Source organism: Cetorhinus maximus, chromosome 15 (genome assembly GCF_964194155.1).
Source record: "Cetorhinus maximus chromosome 15, sCetMax3.hap1.1, whole genome shotgun sequence".
NCBI classification, from domain to species: Eukaryota; Metazoa; Chordata; class Chondrichthyes; order Lamniformes; family Cetorhinidae; genus Cetorhinus; species Cetorhinus maximus.
This window is the reverse complement of record NC_135893.1, coordinates 103,192,289-103,211,742: the sequence shown is the minus strand read 5'-3', so window position 1 is coordinate 103,211,742 and position 19,454 is coordinate 103,192,289. Positions and strand designations below refer to the sequence as shown.

Genomic DNA, 19,454 nt, shown 5'->3' with positions numbered 1-19,454 from the left:
GGGTGGATTTTTACTTAAGCTGATGCACAATTTCAATCATTGAGCTCATTTTATCAGTTTATTTGAATTAATCTGAGCATGATCAGTGTGCTTGCAAGCATTTCATGTTAATGTATCTGTATTGCAGTAAAATGTTTATATGTGCTAGCCCAAAATTCTGATCCAATTTTTACTGAAGAATTCCTGAGATATTTAGTAGAGTAAAAAAATACTCTCAGTGATAAACTAATCAACCACAGCACGCCCTTTAGTGCTATACTTTAGCCATGTCCGGTATTTATTCCTTGGACTGGTAAAACGTGGCAATTCATTTTGGCTTTTTTTTTTCATTGATAGATGGAAAAAATAAAAGAGAAAAAAAGAAAAAGAAAATGGTGCCAAATATCATCTCATTTGATGGTGACAATGAGGAAGAGGAACAAGGCTCTACTGAGCAAGTGAAAAGTTCAGATTTAACAAGCTCTGAGGAAAATTCAGAAAGATCTTCAGCTGTTTGTTCAGCCATCGATTCTTCCGTGATATTAGCTTTTAGTCCAGATTTGAATGGAAAACCAGATTCCGATGGAAAAGAATTCAACAGCAGTATCTTGAAAACTGTGGACGTATGCCTAAATGGTGATTCTAATCACAAGAAGCTAGACATGAAAAGCATTGATGATGATGATGAAGATGATGATGAAGATGTGGATGGAGAGCACATATATCAAAAGATCTCTCAAAGTAAAGAGATTGAGGAGGACAGGCTTGTTTCAGAACAGTGAGTGTCTAAAATTGGAATGCCTCTTTTGCCAGTTAATTCTAAAGCTAAAAATGACACTGCTTTTCTTTTGCATTGATCAGAATTGATGCTTCTCCTGTGCTGTTTTGCATGGCACTGTTGGAGGCCCGGGTTCAGGTTGCTACTCGCTTTCTCAACTGTCACTGTGAATGTAATTGATGAGGCAAAAATTATTTAAGAGAAATATTTGTACCTATCCTCAAAAACATTTTAACTTGTAAACAGTTTCTCTAAAACAGAATAATACCTAAAAACATGGATGTAGATGCAACAGATTGGGGTGATTGTGATGTCGTGGTAATGTCACTGAACTATAATCCAGAGGACCAGGCTAATGCTCTGCGGATAAAAGTAAAAAACTGCGGATGCTGGAAATCCAAAAAAAAACCCAAAAATACCTGGAAAAACTCGGCAGGTCTGGCAGCATCTGCGGAGAGGAACACAGTTAACGTTTCGAGTCCGAATGACCCTTCAAAGGCCTGTCCGCAAGCATGACCCAGACCTCCCTGTCGCTTGCCATTTCAACACTCCACCCTGCTCTCATGCCCACATGTCTGTCCTTGGCTTGCTGCATTGTTCCAGTGAAGCCCAACGCAAACTGGAGGAACAGCACCTCATCTTCCGACTAGGCACTTTACAGCCTTCCGGACTGAATATTGAGTTCAACAATTTTCGATCGTGAACTCTCTCCTCCATCCCCACCCCCTTTCCGATTTTACCCCCCCCCACCTTTTTTTTTCCAATAATTTATATAGATTTTTCTTTTCCCACCTAGCTCCATTATTTTTAAATGTATTCCCATCCATTGTTTTATCTCTACCTTTTAGCCTTTTTTGATTCCTTCACCCCACTCCACCCCCACTAGGGCTCTCTGTACCTTGCTTGTCCTGCTTTCTACCCTTAATGTCAGCTATTATCACATTCCTTAGATAATATCACCACCTTCAAGACACCTCTTTGTCCTTTTGTCTGTAACATCTTTTGGTTATCTCCACCTATCACTGGCCCTCTATCCAGCTCTACTTGTCCCCCCCCCCCCCTTAAACCAGCTTATATTTCACGTCTTTTCTATTTTTACTTAGTTCTGTTGATGGGTCATTCGGACTCGAAACGTTAACTGTATTCCTCTCCGCAGATGCTGCCAGACCTGCCGAGTTTTTCCAGGTTTTTTTGTTTTTGTAATGCTCCGGGGGACATGGGTCGAATCCCACCACGGCAGCTGGTAGAATTTGAATTCCATTATTAAAATCTGGAATTGAAAGCTAGCCTCAGCAATGGTGACCATGGAACGATCATTGATTGTTGTAAGTACCCATCAGGTTCACTGATATCCTTTAGGGAAGGAAACCTGCCACCCTTGCCTGGTCTGGCCTACATTTGACTCCAGATCTACAGCAGTGTGGTTGACCTCTGAATTGGCTCAGCAAGCCACTCAGTTCAAGGGCAATTAGGGGTGGGCAACAAATGCTGGCCTTGCAAGTGACACCCACCTCCCAAAAAAAAATAGTAAAAGGCCCTGGGACACTTTCACTTATCCCTTAAGTTCTGCTGGATTGACATACTGTTCATAAACAGGAAGATAATTGACGGCTAAACACAGTAATCAGATGATCTTTTATCCATGTTTGTACATTAACAACATAGGTATTTAGTTTTCACATGTTTTTCCCTCCTGAGACCCACAGAGCTAGTTCTTAGTTTTTAATAATTGGTTACTTCCTTTGACAAAGCTCTTGAAGTTTTACCCCCTTCATTCTAATCTTGGAGTTTAGGGTTTTTTTTAAAAAAAAGCCACTTTTACCAAGTGTTTCTATAATTATGTCAACTGCTAGTAGATCTTATTTGCTTTTGCTTGTGAACCAGCAGTTTTAAAAGAAGGGTATTTATTATATGCAGTAGTATTATCTGGAATAAAAGCAAAATACTGGATGCTGGAAATCTAAAATAAAAACAGAAAATTCTGGAAAAATCAGCAGGTCAAGCAGCATCTGTGGAGAGAGAAACAAAGTTAACGTAACGTTTTGAGTCCGTATGACTTCTTCAGAGCTAAAGAGAAGTAGAAATGTGATAGAATTTATACTCTTTAAAGGGGGGTGGAGCAGGTGAAGCTAGGTAGAAGGTCAGTGATAGGTGGGGGCTAAGGAGAGATTGACAAGGATATAATGGATACAAGTCAAAGGGAGTGTTAATGGTAGTGGTAATGGCTAAAGAAGGTGCTGATAGTGGCATAAGGTAAGAAAGAAGAATGTGTGAATAACAGAACAAGGGTCAGCACTCTGAAAGAACAACATAGAATAAGTAACAGATGGCCCTTTTGGGAGTGGGGTGGGGGGAGGGGAGGGGGAGGTAGTTGGGGGAAAAAGGATAGAAAAAGGGATGAAAAAGGGATAAGAATATGGGATAAAACAGTGAATAAAAAATAAAAATAAATTTTTAAAAAGGGATGAAGGTAGAGGAGACAGTTCATGGTCTGAAGTTGTTGAAGTGCAAAGTGTCTAATCGGAAGATGAGGTACTGTCCCTCCGGTTTGCATTGGGCCTCACTGGAACATTTCAGCAGGCGAAGGACGGACATGTGGGCATGAGAGCAGGGTGGTGTGTTGAAATGGCAAGCGACAGGGAGGTCTGGGTCATGCTTGCGGACAGACCGAAGGTGTCCCGCAAAGTGGTCACCCAGTCTGCGTTTGGTGCCTCCAATGTAGAGGAGACCGCATTGGGAGCAACAAATGCAGTAGACCAAATTGAAGGAGGTGCAAGTGAAGTGCTGCTTCACCTGAAAGGAGTGTTTGGACCCTCGGACGGTGAGGAGGTAAAGGGGCAGGTGTTGTACCGTCTGCGATTACATGGGAAGTTGCCATGGGAAGGGGGTGAGGTGTTGGGGATGATGGGGGAGTGGACCAGGGTGTCCCGACCCCTATGGAATGCTGACAGGGAGGTGAGGGGAAGATGTGTTTGGTGGTGGCATCATGCTGGAGTTGGAGGAAATAGTGGAGGAGTATTATCTGGAACACTGGCTTATCAGCATTCGAGGTGACGCTGGGAATACAGGAAAGAGGGCCGTGGCCTGGCATTGCTGGGATGGGCTGTCAGGGTTCAGAATTATTTTTATAAGGTCAGGCCAGTGTTTGGGAGCATTGGAACACCCTTCGCCCCACCATTAACAGATGTATTTTCAGCAGTTTAGGCCCTACAGACTAGAATTATACCTCTGTGAAGATCTTTGAGACCCTTTATTCATTAAAGGTGATACATAAATGCTGATTGTTATGAAGCTGGTAAAGAAAATTTGAGACATCATGAGGTTTATAATTTGTTAGTGGTCAGTATTGTTAGTAATTACAGTGTACACTTTCACAGAATCTGTTGTTTCTGTACATGTGCATCACCATTTGTATTTTCAGTGAATAAACTCAAAAGAAATTTCAAACAAAGATGTACAGTGTAAAATGAGGCCTGAAAAGAGCAGATCAAAATTTAAGGAAATACTGACAACATTTTGTAGCACAATATTACTTCTTCAGAGCAGATTTTATACATAACATTTTGGAATATTTTCTAAACCTCAATGGGAAGAACAAATCCAAAGAGAAAAAGAGGTCAATGAAATTTGAAGTGCAAATGACAAAACAATTTAAATGCAGCCCAAATTAAACACCGTCCAAATGAGTTGTTTACGTTAGCAGTTATATTTTTTCATTTTGTTTCATTGGGATGAACAGTAGATGAACGTGGGTATAAATCACAGAATCAGAATCACAGAATTGTTACAGTGTAGAAGGCCATTCAGCCCATTGTGTCTGCACTGGCTCTCTGAGCATTTTAACTTAGTGCCAATCTCCTGCCTTTTCCCCGTAACCCTATACATTGTTTCTGTTTAAATAATCATCCAATGCCCTCTTGAATGCCTCAATTGAACCTGCCTCCACCACATTTCCAGGCAGTGCATTCCAAACCCTAACTACTCGCTGTGTGAAAAAGTTTTTTCTCACCTCACAATTGCTTCTTTTGCAAAACACTTTAAAATTATGCCCTCTGGTTCTCGATCCGTTTACGAGTGGGAAGAGTTTCTCCCTACCTACTCTGCCCAGCCCCCTCATGATTTTGAAAATTCCTATCAAGTGTCTCCCCTTAGCTTTCTCCTCTCCAACTTCTCCAATCATTCCTCATAACTGAAGTGTCTCATCCCTGGGATCATTCTCGTAAACCTCTTCTGCACTCTCTCCAATGTGTTCACATCCTTCCTATAGTGTGGCATCCAGAACTGTACACAATACTCCAGCTGAGGCCTAATCAGTGTCTTATATAAGTTCATCAAAGCCTCCCTGCTCTTGTACTCTATGCCCCTATTAAGGAAGCCTAGAATACTGTATGCTTTAGAAACAGTTTTCTCTACCTGTCCTGCCACCTTTAATGACTTATGTACATATACACCCAGGTCTCTCTGCTTTTGCACAATGGAAAGGTATGGAATGTATGGAGCAATCAAGTTTGGAATCTGAGGCCATAAATATTTTTTATTAAGACTTAATTCTTCAATACCACTCACCATCTTTTACTGAAATGGCAGACAACCTTCTTTAAGGCTATTGACAGCATTTCCCCATAATTGGCTGTTCGGAGGTGGACAAGTTAGGTCCAGTCTGTGTTTCTTTCCCGCCCTATTAAAAGTAAAGGTGAGGAAATTGCAAATACCTTAGTTATGATCTTCCATAACTTCTTTGATTTAGGAATTGTCCCTTTGGGTTGGAAAATTGCAGTGTCAGTGAATTATTTTGGAAGGGTGGGAGAGAGAAACCAGGAAAGTATAGATCTATTTGTCTAACACCTGCTGTGGGGAAGTTACTGGAGTCTGTTGTTAGAGACAGAGTGACTGTGCAGTTGAACAAGTATGAATTAATCAGAGAAAGCCCATGTGGCTTTGTAAAGGGTGAGTTCTGTCTAATGAGCTAAATGTAACTAACATGGCAGATAAGAATATGTCTATAGATGTTATTTATATTGACCTCCAGAAGGCATTCAATGAGGTTCCACAAAAGTGGCTGTTAGCAAAAATGTGGGTAACCTATTGACATGAGTAAGGAAAAGGTTGGGAAGTGAGAGATGGAGAGTAGGGATCGTGAACAGGCTGATGGGGCTGAATAGTCTACTCTTCTTCCAGTATTCCCATGCCTTTTTGTCATGGGCGCAAAACAATATCCTGCGCTGCATGGCGCAGCATGCTAAAACCTTGTGTGTTGTAATGCCCTTGAAATGAGTTCACAATACTGAGCTTCAAATTTTTGTGAAAAAAAAGTTAACCTTTAAGAATATGTATTAAAACGTGACATTTTAAAACTTTAGCTGTACTAAGTATTTGCTGTCAGAATTGTAACCGTTAAAAGTAGTCGCCATGACATTTTGTCTGTGGCCTTTCTGTTGCAAGGAGGACACATTCGAAATGTCAGATTGTTAGTGATAAACTGCCTGTTGAGAGAGAATTAAGGTTAAATAAAAACAGAATTACCTGGAAAAACTCAGCAAGTCTGGCAGCATCGGCGGAGAAGAAATCAGTCAACGTTTCGAGCCCTCATGGCCCTTCAGCAGAACTGAAGCATAGTTTCAACAAGGGAGAAATATAAATTGGTTTAAGGTGGGTGGGGGGGAAGAGACACATTGAGGGTGTGGTGTGAGCAGATAATCAAAAGATGTCAGAGACAAAAGGGTCAAAGAGGTGTTGAAGGTGGTGGTCTTTGTCTGAGAAAAGTGCTAATTAAGAATGCAAGACAGGATATTCAAAGTACAGCTCTAGTGGGGGTGGGGTGGAAAGACTAAAGGTTTTAGTTTTAGATTTAAAAATAATGGAAATAGGTGGGGAAAGAAGAATCTATATAAATTATTGAAAAAAAAGGCGGGTGGGGGGGGGAAAGAAACAGGGTGGGGATGGGGGGAGGGGGAGTTTAAGATCTAAAGTTGTTGAATTCAATATTCAGCCCAGAAGGCTGTAAAGTGCCTAGTCGGAAGATGAGGTGCTGTTCCTCCAGTTTGCGTTGGGCTTCACTGGAACAATGCAGCAAGCCAAGGACAGACATGTGGGCAAGAGAACAGGGTGGAGTGTTAAAATGGCAAGCGACAGGGAGGTTTGGGTCTTTCTTGCGGACAGACCGCAGGTGTTCCGCAAAACGGTCGCCCAGTTTGCGTTTGGTCTCTCCAATTAGAATTAAGGTTGTTGGAATTGGGATGCGTCATCCATAAATTATTTCAGATGTAGTTTTTGTTGCAATTTTTAAATATATCAGTGTGTTTTTCTGATATTTTCCCTTAATAATTGTGAATACCAACAAAAATGACTTTCACAATTTGTTCTATTTACTGCAGTATTGTCCTGTTGTACAGAATATGGAGGGTACATGAAATGTATCTACAGCACTGTGCAGCTACATGCCAGTCTTTGGATTTCTGTTAATTTAACTGTTATTAGCACTATCATTAAAAGTATCTTTATGTTTTTCATTTGAAGGAACAACAAATGTTGCTTCATATTGAGATTTATTATTCATGTGAAACAGCATTTATATTTTTCTTCCTCCACAGTGGATTTGATTTCTCTTGGAGCCTGTCATGTTCTTCATTTATATAGGCTTGTGAAAGACATTCCAAAATAGATAAATGTGAACAAAAATTCAACATATATATTTGAACTGATGACATAATTCGAGAATTTTAAATTTTGACATGACACATTTCATTGAAACTGCACATTGAAGTTGTAAATTACTTGTGACGAATAATACAACGATGACAACTTGTCTTGTATGTAAGATTGACTTGCAGTTATATTACTGTTGGATAAAAACCTTCTACAAGTTTGGTTTATTTTTTTTTGAATGAAAATAGGTTTGTGAACTTTCAAATTCTGTTGCATTTGATGTGAAAACTACAATGTTATAGCCATCATTGTGGATCTGAACGTCAGATGACAGGGGATTCTTAAACTTATTGCAGACAGTTGAAGGACGAGGCCAGAAATCAATCCTTACTCAGTTTTACATTTATTCATAGTGGGACATTACAAAATAACACTACTACCACCACCAATATCAATAAGTGTTTCTTTTATACTCTTTTGAAGAAATCAATTAAACAAAAATGATCGACAGTGCACAAGTCGGTATTCAATGAATGCCCCCTCCCACCTGTAAACACTTAACCTTAATTTATACAATTAACAGGGATCAGAATTATGCCAGAGAAAATGAGATAGAGGCTTGGGAAGTGGAATTTCAATATCCAATCTCAGCAGAATGAACGCATTCTCAAGACTTTAAAAAGTTGTTAGAGATCTTATTCTGTAACTAGTTGGAACATTTTCAGATAAGACTTATAGTTAATGGGAGCTGCTAACATTTTTACTTTTCAATATAATTAGTGTGAATCTGCATTCCTTGCAAGTGAGTTAAGTATACCATCTTCGGAGAGTATCTTTGATATATTGAAACCAACTGATTTTAATACATTTAACCATATCAACTAAAAGGGGGCATTACATAGAATTACATAGAACATACAGGAAAGAAACATGGCTTATTAACCAACTAGTCCATTTCGCTGTAACTGGAGCCTCCTCCCATCCTCCCTCATCAAACTCTATCAGCATAACTGTCTCTTTTCCTTCTCCCTCATATGCTTATTTAGCTTATGCTTAAATGTGTCGATATTATTCATCTCAAACACTACCCTGCGGTAGCAATTTCCATATTTTTGCCATTCATATTATTATGAGTGCCAGTGTCTTAATGATGTGCAGCAGCAGCAGAGAAGGAAAGAAAGGGAAGCAAATCCTTCACTCTGAATCCCACGACCTCATGGGACCTCCTGCCCCATGTGCCCAGAGAACTGCGGGTCGAGAATTGTCCCGTTCACATGAAGACTCATGGCAGAAACTCATGACCCCGAGTAGATGTCAATCTTGAATCATGGGACAGACAACCACTCTGATTAAATAAGTTTCTTATGAATTCTCTATATGATTTCTTGCTGACTATTTTATATGAGTAACCTCCAGGTTTGCTCTTCTCCACAAGTGAAAACACTCACTGCCAACTCTACTAAAATCTTTCGTAATTTTAAAGAGATTTTTCATTTTCAAGAGAAAACACGCCCTGCCTGTACACCCCCTTTCCTGATGGGTATAGCCTTGCGCTTTTGGCATCATCCTTGTAAAACTTGCACATCTAAATATCAGGGATCAGATTCAAAATGAATGCTTATTATCCAATGGTTACTATGATATGCTGGAGAGCACACGTGAAATAATTAAAGAGAGAAATGAACATGGGGACAGTTATTAGAAAGAACGACATTCAGTTTTTATTTTTGCTTGTGAGCAATGTCATAGAGCAACTAACAATCAAAATAAACCTCATTTTGCTATGCAGAAAAAACTTTATGGAATTTCTAGGATTTTAGCCAGGCATTTGAGGTGAAACTAGAAAAGCTTATGAGGGAGAGGATGGCTATGATGGTAAATTTAGATGAGAAAAGATAGGAGGAGGATCGAGTGGTGCATAAACACTGGCATGGATTGGCTGGGCCGAATGGCCTGTTTCTGTTCTGTATGTCCTATGTAATCCTATATAATTCTATGTGGTCATCACATTTTTAACGATCACATTTTTAACTCTTTCAGATCTCTTGTGCAGAACCTTTCCATCTCTCAAATGTCCAGCTGGAATACCCTTCAAGTTCTGAATGACAATGACAGTTCTGACATTCTTTTTCCATTCATTGCAGCTGGTTCCTACTCTCAGTCTGGTAGGTACATGGAAGCTTCAACGATTGATGCTTATTCCTTCTTGACCTCTAGCTCCCCCTGGTGCCTGATTAAAAATATGATACCCCTTTTAAAAACAAGCTAAACCTAGCTTTTCTTTTTATGATACATTGCTCTTTTTGCAGATCAGAATTATTGGGCTTTTCAAAATTTTTTCATGTTATTTTTCTTTCATCCTCATTATTTTGTTTACTAGAAGCCTCTTGCCAATAGTTGCCTTCATCAGCTAAACTGAAATACTGCAACACACTCAGTATTTGTATGTATTGGAAAAAAATGAAAATGGCCTTCTAATTGAGGGCATAATTCTTAGGATAGCTATCAATTTGCAAAGTTCAAGTTTTTCAGGAAGAAAAATCTTTCTAAGTTTTCATCATACAACTGTGCATTATAATTAAAAAGGAACACTGTCTTTTCATTTCTTCTGCTTCCTTCACATTACTACGTTACATCTAAGCTTGCTTGTTAGCAATCAACAAATATGTCCACGGTTTCTGTTGCTCAGTGTGCTAATAAACATTTTCAGTAATATATTTATCTTAATGACGTGAGACCTGTATCAACTATAGGATGCATTAACTTCCCATTCTTGGACCAAAATTTGTTAGTTTGCTATAGAATAGGACATAGAATATATTCACAGAATTGGACAAAACTGTACTAAAAATGGACAGTTTAGGGACAATGGGCAGAATCGTCCCAGATTTGTGCTAAGCGCGGTATCAGGCGGATAAAATGATGTTTTACCCGCCGGCTGCGATGGTGGGTTTTCACGCTGCATCGTCCCAAACCCGCCACGTTATTTATGTATTCCCGGGGAAACACGCCGTTTCCATGGCGGGTGGGCTATCCTTCACCTGTCCGCCATCACCTCGCCGCTTCATCACACCGGGCGCCGTATTGAAGGCCCAGCCGCGCCCACCGCTTCCAGCCCTTGACTGCTGCAGGGAAAATTTCCACAAAAGGCAAGAAGACTGCAGCCCCCAGACATAGTGATGTGTCACGGGAACACCTTTTGGATGCCCTGGAGACTTTGCGGGATGCCCTCTACTCCCGCTTTGACTGTAGGATGGGCAGCGGCGTGACCAACCAGGCTTTGGAGGCGGTGGCAGTGGTGGTCAGCGCCAATGCCCTTCAATAGAGGACAGCCACCCAGTGCCGCAAGAGGATGAATGATTTCCTCTGTTCCACCAGAGTAAGTCACTCTTCTGATCACTCAACTCAAACACTCTCGAACCTATCACAAATCCACAGGGATCTCATTCACTGCCAGTTCAAGGGACATTACCATTAACTCCATGGGACCACTCACCACCACCCACACATGCCAGACAATAGTTATCACCTGGCCCGGCAGGCGTGCTGCTTACATTCTCTCCATCTCTATTCATGCTGGACAAGCTGGCAGACAAGAGGGAGAGGTCGCAGACTGGTGAGTGAATGCCTGAAACCCAGGTCCTCACGGACTTTGAAAAGAGAGCCATCCAGCAGGCTGGTGAGGATCTGGACCGGTTCTGTGCTCATGGTGAGGTCGTTGGTGCTCTACCAAGTGTGGGTCCAGCAGTGCAACATCCATCAGACAACCATGCTGTGAGTGATGTGTCCTATTTCACGGGCCACTGCCGTGCACTAATTATCTCCTCTTCCTTCCGCAGGCACGTCTGGGAAACAGACGACGGAGCCCATGACCCGGGGCTTCCAGTCAAGCCCTGAAGAAACCTCTGAAGTGGAACCTGGAGGCACCTTGCTTGAAGTCCTGTCACAGTGTTCACCCACACCCTCCACCAGCGCAGAGAGACACACCTCGTTGGGACTTAACTTTTAGAATAGTCTCAGGATCACAACCTGGTGAGCACATCGCACTGTCTGATCCACAGCAAGTGGTGGCAGGGACTTCCCAGGCCCCCGGCACTCAGAGGACTGCTGGAGGCCAGAAATCTGCTGAGTCCGAGTCAGATGACGAGCCTCTGGGCTCGGTCATGTCACAGTTTCTGGAGCTGCAAAGGCAAGCTCGGGAACATCAGGAAGGGATGTCTGCTGAGTCATCAGATTGTAAGGCATGACGGAGGAGTCCCTCCGCCTTCATTGTGAGGCGATAGCGCCGGCATTGCCAACGCACCGAGGCCAACACTGGTAGGATGGCAGCTGCCATGGAGACTTTGGTCCAGGACTTTGCTCCTGCACTGGTGCGAAGGCTCAACTCCATCGCTGATGCTTTAGTTGGCTTTCAACAGTGTGTACACGAGAGGGGCACCGGGCAGCTTGATCTCACTCCAGCTACCCCTTCTCCGCAAGGAGTCAGCCTGGGGCCCTTGGGCACACATCGGGAAGAGGAAAAGCAGGTGCACACCCTAGGGCCATCCATCCAGGTGTCCCCGGGAGTGTCTGGCCCATCCAAATCCCCTCTTCCTGTGACCTCAGCAGCCCTAGCGCCACAGGCCGGGGAGAGTGCCACTGCCACACAGCAGGACTCCGAAAGCGGACTAGGGCCTTCCAGGTCTCGGCCCTCCAGAGGACGCCTGCCCAGGTCATCACAGACAGGACTTCGCAGTCAGCAGGTTGCCTCCACCTCCGCTATGGATGTCAGGGGAGCACCAAGACATAGCAGCAGGGTTAGGGAAGTTAACATGATGTAACTCTTTTGAGTCAAAACAATTAACTAAATTAACAAAATAAGGGATAAATCAAGCGCAGCCCCTAAGTCAGGTCAGCTGTAAAACCAAGGACAAAGTTTAAAGGAAACTTACAAACATTAAACCAAAATGTGATTAAAGGGGTCAATAAAACACCCCAGTCCCCACGGTGCCCACCGGGCATGGAAGGCCTCGAGAGTGCCGGCAGATACCGCGTGCTCCCTCTCCAGGGACACCCGGCCGCGAACGTAGCCGCGGAAGAGGGACAAACAATCGGGCGGGACTCCCCCCTCGATCGCCCGCTGCCTGGACCTGTTAATGGCCAACTTGGCCAGACCCAGGAGCAGGTTCACGAGGAGGTCCTCCTCCTTCCCGACCCCCTTCCGCACTGGGTGTCCGTAGATCAGGAGCGTGGGACTGAAGTGCAAACAAAACAGTAACAAGAGGTTTTTTAAATAACTAAAAAGGAAGTGCAGCCTATCACACCCTATATAAACGTGGTCCACGGACTCCACAAGACCACAAAAAGGGCAGGTGTCCTGGGAGTCCGTGAACCTACACATTCTCCGGTTGTAGGGGACTACTGCATGCAACACCCTCCAACCCAGGTCCCCGATAGAAAGAGGGATAACACCTCCGTAGAGGGCCTCCCATCGGGGGCCTCCGCCGCCGGACGGCAACAAGGCACGCCAGGGCGTGTCCGGGCGGCGGACGAGGGCGAGAAAATGGAAGGTGTGCAGCAGCAGTCCGTACAGAAAGCCGCTCTGCGCCGTGCCAAATGGCACAGAGGGCATGTCCCCGAGGCAGCTCATATTGCGGGGCACCGGCACCCGAGGGAGGGTTCGGGGCTTGGGGACAATGTGGAATTCCGTCCGAACAGTGGAACGTTCAGCAGGAAGATCACCACGCACCTGGGCCACCTCAAGACCTAAAATAACATTGGGTCCGAGCACGACCGTCCTTAGGTCTTGGATGGCATCTGCTGCGATCTGGACACCCGCAGACGCGTGATGCGCCAACTCCTGCAGGAGCATCCAGCCCAGTCCTCCACCACCCAGCAAGTCCCCGATCCTGGTCACCCCAGCAGCCACAGCCCTCCTCTCCGCCAGCCACTGAAAAGGACGGAGGGGCGGATTCCTGAGCAGCGGCTCTCTGACGATAGCCGCTACTCCTGACGGGGGAGAGCTGCGTCGCGAGGCGACCATGTCCAGACTTTGATCAGATCCTGGTAAAAGATGGGCAACGCCTGTAAGGAGCCACCGAGGCCCCTCTGCTCTATAAACAGGAGCTGCACGTCATAATTCAGGCCGTGCACCTGGCGGAAGAAATACGTCGCCAGGGCACACCATCCCGGAGGAGGCTCAACGTAAAGGTATCGCTGCAGGGTCTGAAGACGGAAAGTCGCCACCTGTGTGCGTAGGCACAGTAGCGCCTGACCGCCCTCCCCAAGCGGGAGACTCAGAACCTCAGCAGCGACCCAGTGCAATCTTTTGTCCCAGAAGAAGTCGACGAGCATTCTCTGGATTTTCGTGGCAAAGTCCGGGGGAGGGGTCAAAGTGACCAGCCGGTACCACAACATGGCGGCAATCAGATGGTTTATGACCAGAACTCGACCCCAGTAAGACAGAACTCGGAGCAGTCCTGTCCAGCGCCGCAGGCGAGCGGTGACTTTCGTCTCCAGTTCCTGCCAGTTCGCCGGCCAGGATTCCTCAGCAGGGCAGAGATGGACCCCCAGGTAGAGGATGCTGGTCCTGCTCCAGGTGAAAGGCCTGAGCTCCTCGGGTAGGGGATCCATCACAGGTGTTAATCACTTGTACATACTGTTCACTATTGTCAATAAACTGCCAAGAATGCCTCCCTGCCTATGGCTCCTTGTTCTGATGAGCAGTGTTCATGTCACAGATGTGAAACCTTTCTGCACAAGATAAAGGCAGGTATCTCAGTCCAGGGCCTCTTCCCTGTGCTTTGTGCAGTCTTCAGACCAAAGTCATAGTTCAGCTTCACATTCCCTGAACATATTACTGATGCCCGCACCCCGACGGTGCTGGTCATTGCTGCCAGAATGTAGTGGGCAGGCATCACAGAGTTCCCTCATTCTCTCTGTGTGCCCTCAGCACCTTTAAGGTGGGACTGGCCTCCATCCCTTCGGTATTTGTGACCAGTGATGCTGCGCTCCTGAAGGGCTCAGGTGCTGAAGGCGGACAAAGGATCAGGTGTTTCTAAAGTTTCATGGCTGCTCCTCTATGATATATGACCTTGATCACAGAGCGCAAGTGAGCTGCCCTCGGCCAGACATTCTCAGAGACTATGTGAAGATCTATGGAGATCACTGCATGTCATCATCATCTTCCTGCAATCGAGCTGCTATTAGGGCCTCCACTGCATCTCCATGACTGGAGCATTCTCACAGAGGGTATGTGCACTGCCATAAACTAGACTGGCATCAAACATTCACGGATGCAATGTGATGATCTATATTTCCTCAGTGCATGTCGTCTTTATCCTCCACAAATCTAGCAGCTACCAGGGCCTCCCGAGCGCACCTGCCTCATCTAGCCAGTGCGAGGGCCTCATTCCCATCATCGTCACCTTCGAGGACTCTCTCGCCCTCACCCCTGTTGTCGGCATCGTCATCAGAGGAGACCTCCAGCTCCTCCATCCACTCCTCTCCCCATTGCAGCACCAGGCTGTAAAGGGCACAGCAGACGACGACGATGTGTGACACTCCCTGTGGACTATATTGCAGGGCTCCACCTGACTGGTCCAGGCACTGGAACCTCATTTTCAGCATCCCGATGGCCTGCCCCACCAAGGTGCAGGCTGCAGCATGAGCCTCATTATACCATTGCTGTGCTGCAGTCTGAGGCTGCTGCATGGGTGTCATCAGCCATGCTCTCTGTGGGTAGCCCTTGTCCGCAAGGAGCCATCTTTGAAGCTTTTGTGGACCTTGGAAGACTTCAGGGATCTGTGACCGACTGAGGATGTAGCAGTTGTGCACACTCCCTAGAAACTGTGCGCACACCTGCAGGATGCATTTCTGGTGGTTGCACACCAGCTGCACATTCAGCGAATGGAATCCCTTGTGGTTGTTGTAGTTGACTGTGTGTTGTGACTGAGACCTGAGCGCCATGTGAGTGCAGTTGATCGCACCCTGCACCTGTGGGAAACCAGAGATCTGGGTGAATCAAATCACTCTTACACCCTGGCTGCTCTGGTCCTGGTCGAAATGTATAAAGTTGTGTGCCCTTGTAAAGATGGCATCTGTGACCTCGTGGATAGATTTGTGGGTGGAGGCTTGTGATATCCCACAGAGGAAACCTATGGAGCCCTAAAAGGAGCCACTCACGTAGAAATCAAGTGCCGCTGTGACTTTCATGGCCACTGGCAGTGGATGCCATCCATATCCCCGTGGCACCAAATTCTGCAGCAGGTAGCAGATGTGATCGACCAGTTCCCAAGACATATGCAGTCTTTGGCGACACTGGTTCTCCGTCATCTGCAGGAATGAAGGGGTCTGTGGACCCTGGATGCTGAGCAGCGATGGCTCGCCCGCGGTGTGTGCGGGAGCCCCAGCCGCCCCTTCTTCCAGAGGGTGCAGCTCCTCCCTCTGTGCAGCCAGGAGCCTCTGTTGCTCTTTCCTCCATCGTCTTCGCTCTCTGTAATTACAGCTAATTCACCAGGCTCCATGTTCCTGATGTTGTACTCCTGCAGGATGAAAGCGAGAGACATGTGGGTTAGCATGGGTGTACCAAGAACCTGCCCTGGTTAAGTCTGAAGGCCCCTTAATGCTTACTGGAGACTGCTGACCACCACTTGGATGGCCAGAGATTAGTGCGCTGCATGACTGCCCGAGACCCCACCCACCTCCGCCCCACTCCACCCGACTGACTGGCAGCAGCTTTGCCCACTGGACTGCAGCCTGTGCTCTCAGCTCAGGCACAGGCATTCTCCTAACCCATGCTGCAAGGCTGCACTGTTAGCTTGAACCATGGGGGAGACTGGTCCAAACCAGGATGCTGACCTTGCAAGGGGCTGTGAGCATCTCCACCAGTGACTGCTCCATGCCCCTACAAGTCACCTCAACGGCAGAGCTGACCCCCCCCCCCCCCCCACCCCAACAACAAATTGCCTCAACCGCAAGGCAGCCCTTAACATCCCCTCCCAATGTGCCACAAGCTTGAAGTCCCAACAGGCGACCCTGGTGAGCGCTGGACATGGTTGCTGTGTTCTTACCTCCGAGTTCCCCTCAAAGTGCAGCCCACCAAATGCACGACTTTTATAAGCTTTTGTGAAACACATCAGTGTGCTTTCCCACCGACATGGACGGGTAATGATATGCAGATGTATTAAAATGCGGTTCCCAAAGTCCGATGGCAGGAAACGCGGCCTGCCATTGGTGGGCTGAGCGGATGATCGCAAACTGATTTCACACCATCGTGAAACCGATCGCGCCATTTTGTCCGCTCACGTCACTGAACGTGTTCGATGGCCGGTACTTTCCGTACCTGCCTGCAATGGGTTTAAATTGCTTTGCGACCCCATAACATACCAGTGACAGTTTGAATAACATCGGGCTGGTGAATGGATGGAAATCTAAACAAGTTTTTGGCACCAGAAATTAAACTAGTTTGTCTGAACGACAGCTGGGAATCTAACTTGTATCTGTAGGAAATGAACTGGTGAAATGCACATAATATTTTCAGTTGCAACTCCAGAAGATCTTTGTAGAATCATAAGTAATTAACAAAAGAGGCTTACTTATGTAGGTAAATTTGGAATAGGGATCACACTGAAAGATGTGAATAACCATAACTAATCAACAGAAGGGTTAAAGCTACATTTCCCAAAATCACCGCAAAGTTTCTGGTAGTTTTGGTAAATATAACTGTAATTGCACATAATATTCTTTGACGAATGTGACCCTTTAACAGCTGTCAAATGTTGAACTATTTGTATTTTCTGTGTGCCAGATTAGTTTGTTGATCTAAATAATGTAAATTACATTGTGTTGCAGATGCCACTTCTGAAAACCTGGTGTACTGTGATGAACATGAAAATGTCCCTCTGGCTGTCGAACTAGCCCAGAAAGGATCCCAGCAACACTACAGGTGTGGAGTAAATAACACTTGTCACTGATTATATTGTCTTTCCTTCCCCAGATATATTCAAGTTAATTCTAATAATACCAAGTCATACGAAATAAAACTTCTGTAGTTTATGAATTGTGTTGATACTGAGGGGACAATTAATTTATTTCACATTCATAGTTCATGAAAAATGTTGTTTTCCTGAACTTTGCTTTGTCTTCTTTGCACAGTGCTGAAGCTGCTACTCCACTTCAGGCTGATATTGTTGGTGGTCTTTTGCCAGTTTCTACTGTCCCAGAATCAATGACTGTTGGTGAGTGTCTTTACAAAATATTTAGTGGTTAGATTTAATTGGATCTAAAAACAATTTCCTTGTTAATTTTTGTCCTTTTGACCAACTATGTATGCTGTATCTGGATTCTATAACAGTTTTTGAAGATTGAGTTCTTGATCTAATCACTTAGTTTTGGGCTGTTTTAAGATGTGGATTCGAGCAGTTTTCCACTACGGAGCAAAAGAGAGAGAGAAAACAAAGAGACAGAGAAAAATGAAAGAGATCGAGGAAAAGAAAGAAGGGCAGAGAAGTTTATGGAAGGAATTGTAGGGAGAAGCACCCAGTTGCTAATGGCTCTGCCATAATTGGTATAGTGAAGGAAAAAGGGCATGTGTGAGAGTTTGGAGTTACATGATTGCAGTGTTGTGTTGAGGCAGGGGAATATAGAGATGGATATTTTGGTAATTTAAAAGATCAATTTATTTAGTTGCTTGAAGTCACGTGGTTGCTAGACCTTTGATCAAATGTTTGAGAGCTGTTCATTATTTATGGAGCTCCTTGCGGCTCTCTCATTCAGTTCATGAAACACAGTAATTTTTCTGTGTGTAGACACAAAACCCTGTTTGCCACTTAGCTTTTGCTGCTACTGTTATTTCTGTAATAAGACAATGCCAATGGCATTAGATTTAACAGTTGTTCACTTTGTATCATTGAATGTCATCCCATTTGGTATACTGCATCTCCCATTTGTCTCTGTCAGTGCTACACAGCTTCAGTATGTTTTCAAAATGCTTCTCCTGTCTAGCCTGTTAAATGTGTCAAGAGAAGCTTGTCATCCTTCATTCTGATTGTCTGTCCAGAAACATGCACCACCACTGAGTCTGTACCTTTCTTCACATTGTGTCAACGCTATTATTTTTTCACCTTATAATTCACACCCTGGTTCTTTTGTTTGATATGCATAATAGATCCATGGTGATGGAGATGAAATGTGTTACTCTGATAAAAGTAATGGTTGTAATTTAACTAAATGTAATAATTCGGCAGGAGAGTTAAGATCACAACTGTGTCTCAGACTTTCTTTATGGTATGCAAGCTGATACTATGGTGATCTCAGACTTGCTCTTCCAGTCCGCAAAAGGAGCGAATGGTCTTTATGAATTGAGCGAGAGTTTATTTCTTAAACACAATGCTGAACAGCATACTTCTCAGATAGGTGAAGTTTGTAATGGCATTTAATTCAGCACTTGATATTGGATGCTTTGATGCATTGTTTACTCGATGTAGTTTGACACCAGCTTTCTGTTTTTCTTCTGTTATTGGCAATTCTTCAACAAAAGAAAAGACTCCTTCACATTTATTGTGAATGTATTCATGATCGGTATTAGATGCGGGTTTCTAGTATGCAGTCTTCACCAACCATCAACAAATGAGGCTTAAAATTTAGCTTGGTTGTTGCACTTCACATAGCAAAAATATAATAAGTAGGAGGAAAGCTTAGAAACTGCAATGTCATTGTAATTGTAAAAGCTGCAATTATGATTATAAGCCCAGAGTTGGAGCTAGTTGAAGAAGCTGTTGTTATCTTTGTGTTCCAATCTATAGACAGATTAGGATGGCAACTGTCTGAAAGTGGATAAAACTGACTAACTCTCCCGTATGCTGATATTCATCCAACCTTAAATAAATGCCGATGTTACACTTATATACTTTAGCCTGGTTGATTCTTGATTGTGCAGATTTCACCAACAACTTGAATTTCTATAGCCTCTTTAACATAATAAAGCACCCCAAGGCACTTCACAGAGGCATTTTAAGACAACATATGATGCTGAGCCACCTAAGCGCAGTTGACCAAAAACTTGATCAAAGAG

The 19,454-nt window shown here is 44.5% G+C and overlaps 1 protein-coding gene across 2 annotated transcripts in view; it reads left to right on the top strand.

Annotated features, from left to right (window-relative positions):
• Positions 1-19,454, top strand: part of snx29 (sorting nexin 29) — a 504,385-nt gene that overhangs the window by 69,783 nt on the left and 415,148 nt on the right. For both annotated transcript variants that reach the window (XM_078559132.1, XM_078559133.1), the window contains exons 8-11: positions 337-757; positions 9,443-9,567; positions 17,234-17,327; positions 17,537-17,619. In XM_078559132.1, the coding sequence (XP_078415258.1) occupies positions 337-757; positions 9,443-9,567; positions 17,234-17,327; positions 17,537-17,619 (723 nt within the window). The remainder of the gene's footprint in view (positions 1-336; positions 758-9,442; positions 9,568-17,233; positions 17,328-17,536; positions 17,620-19,454) is intronic.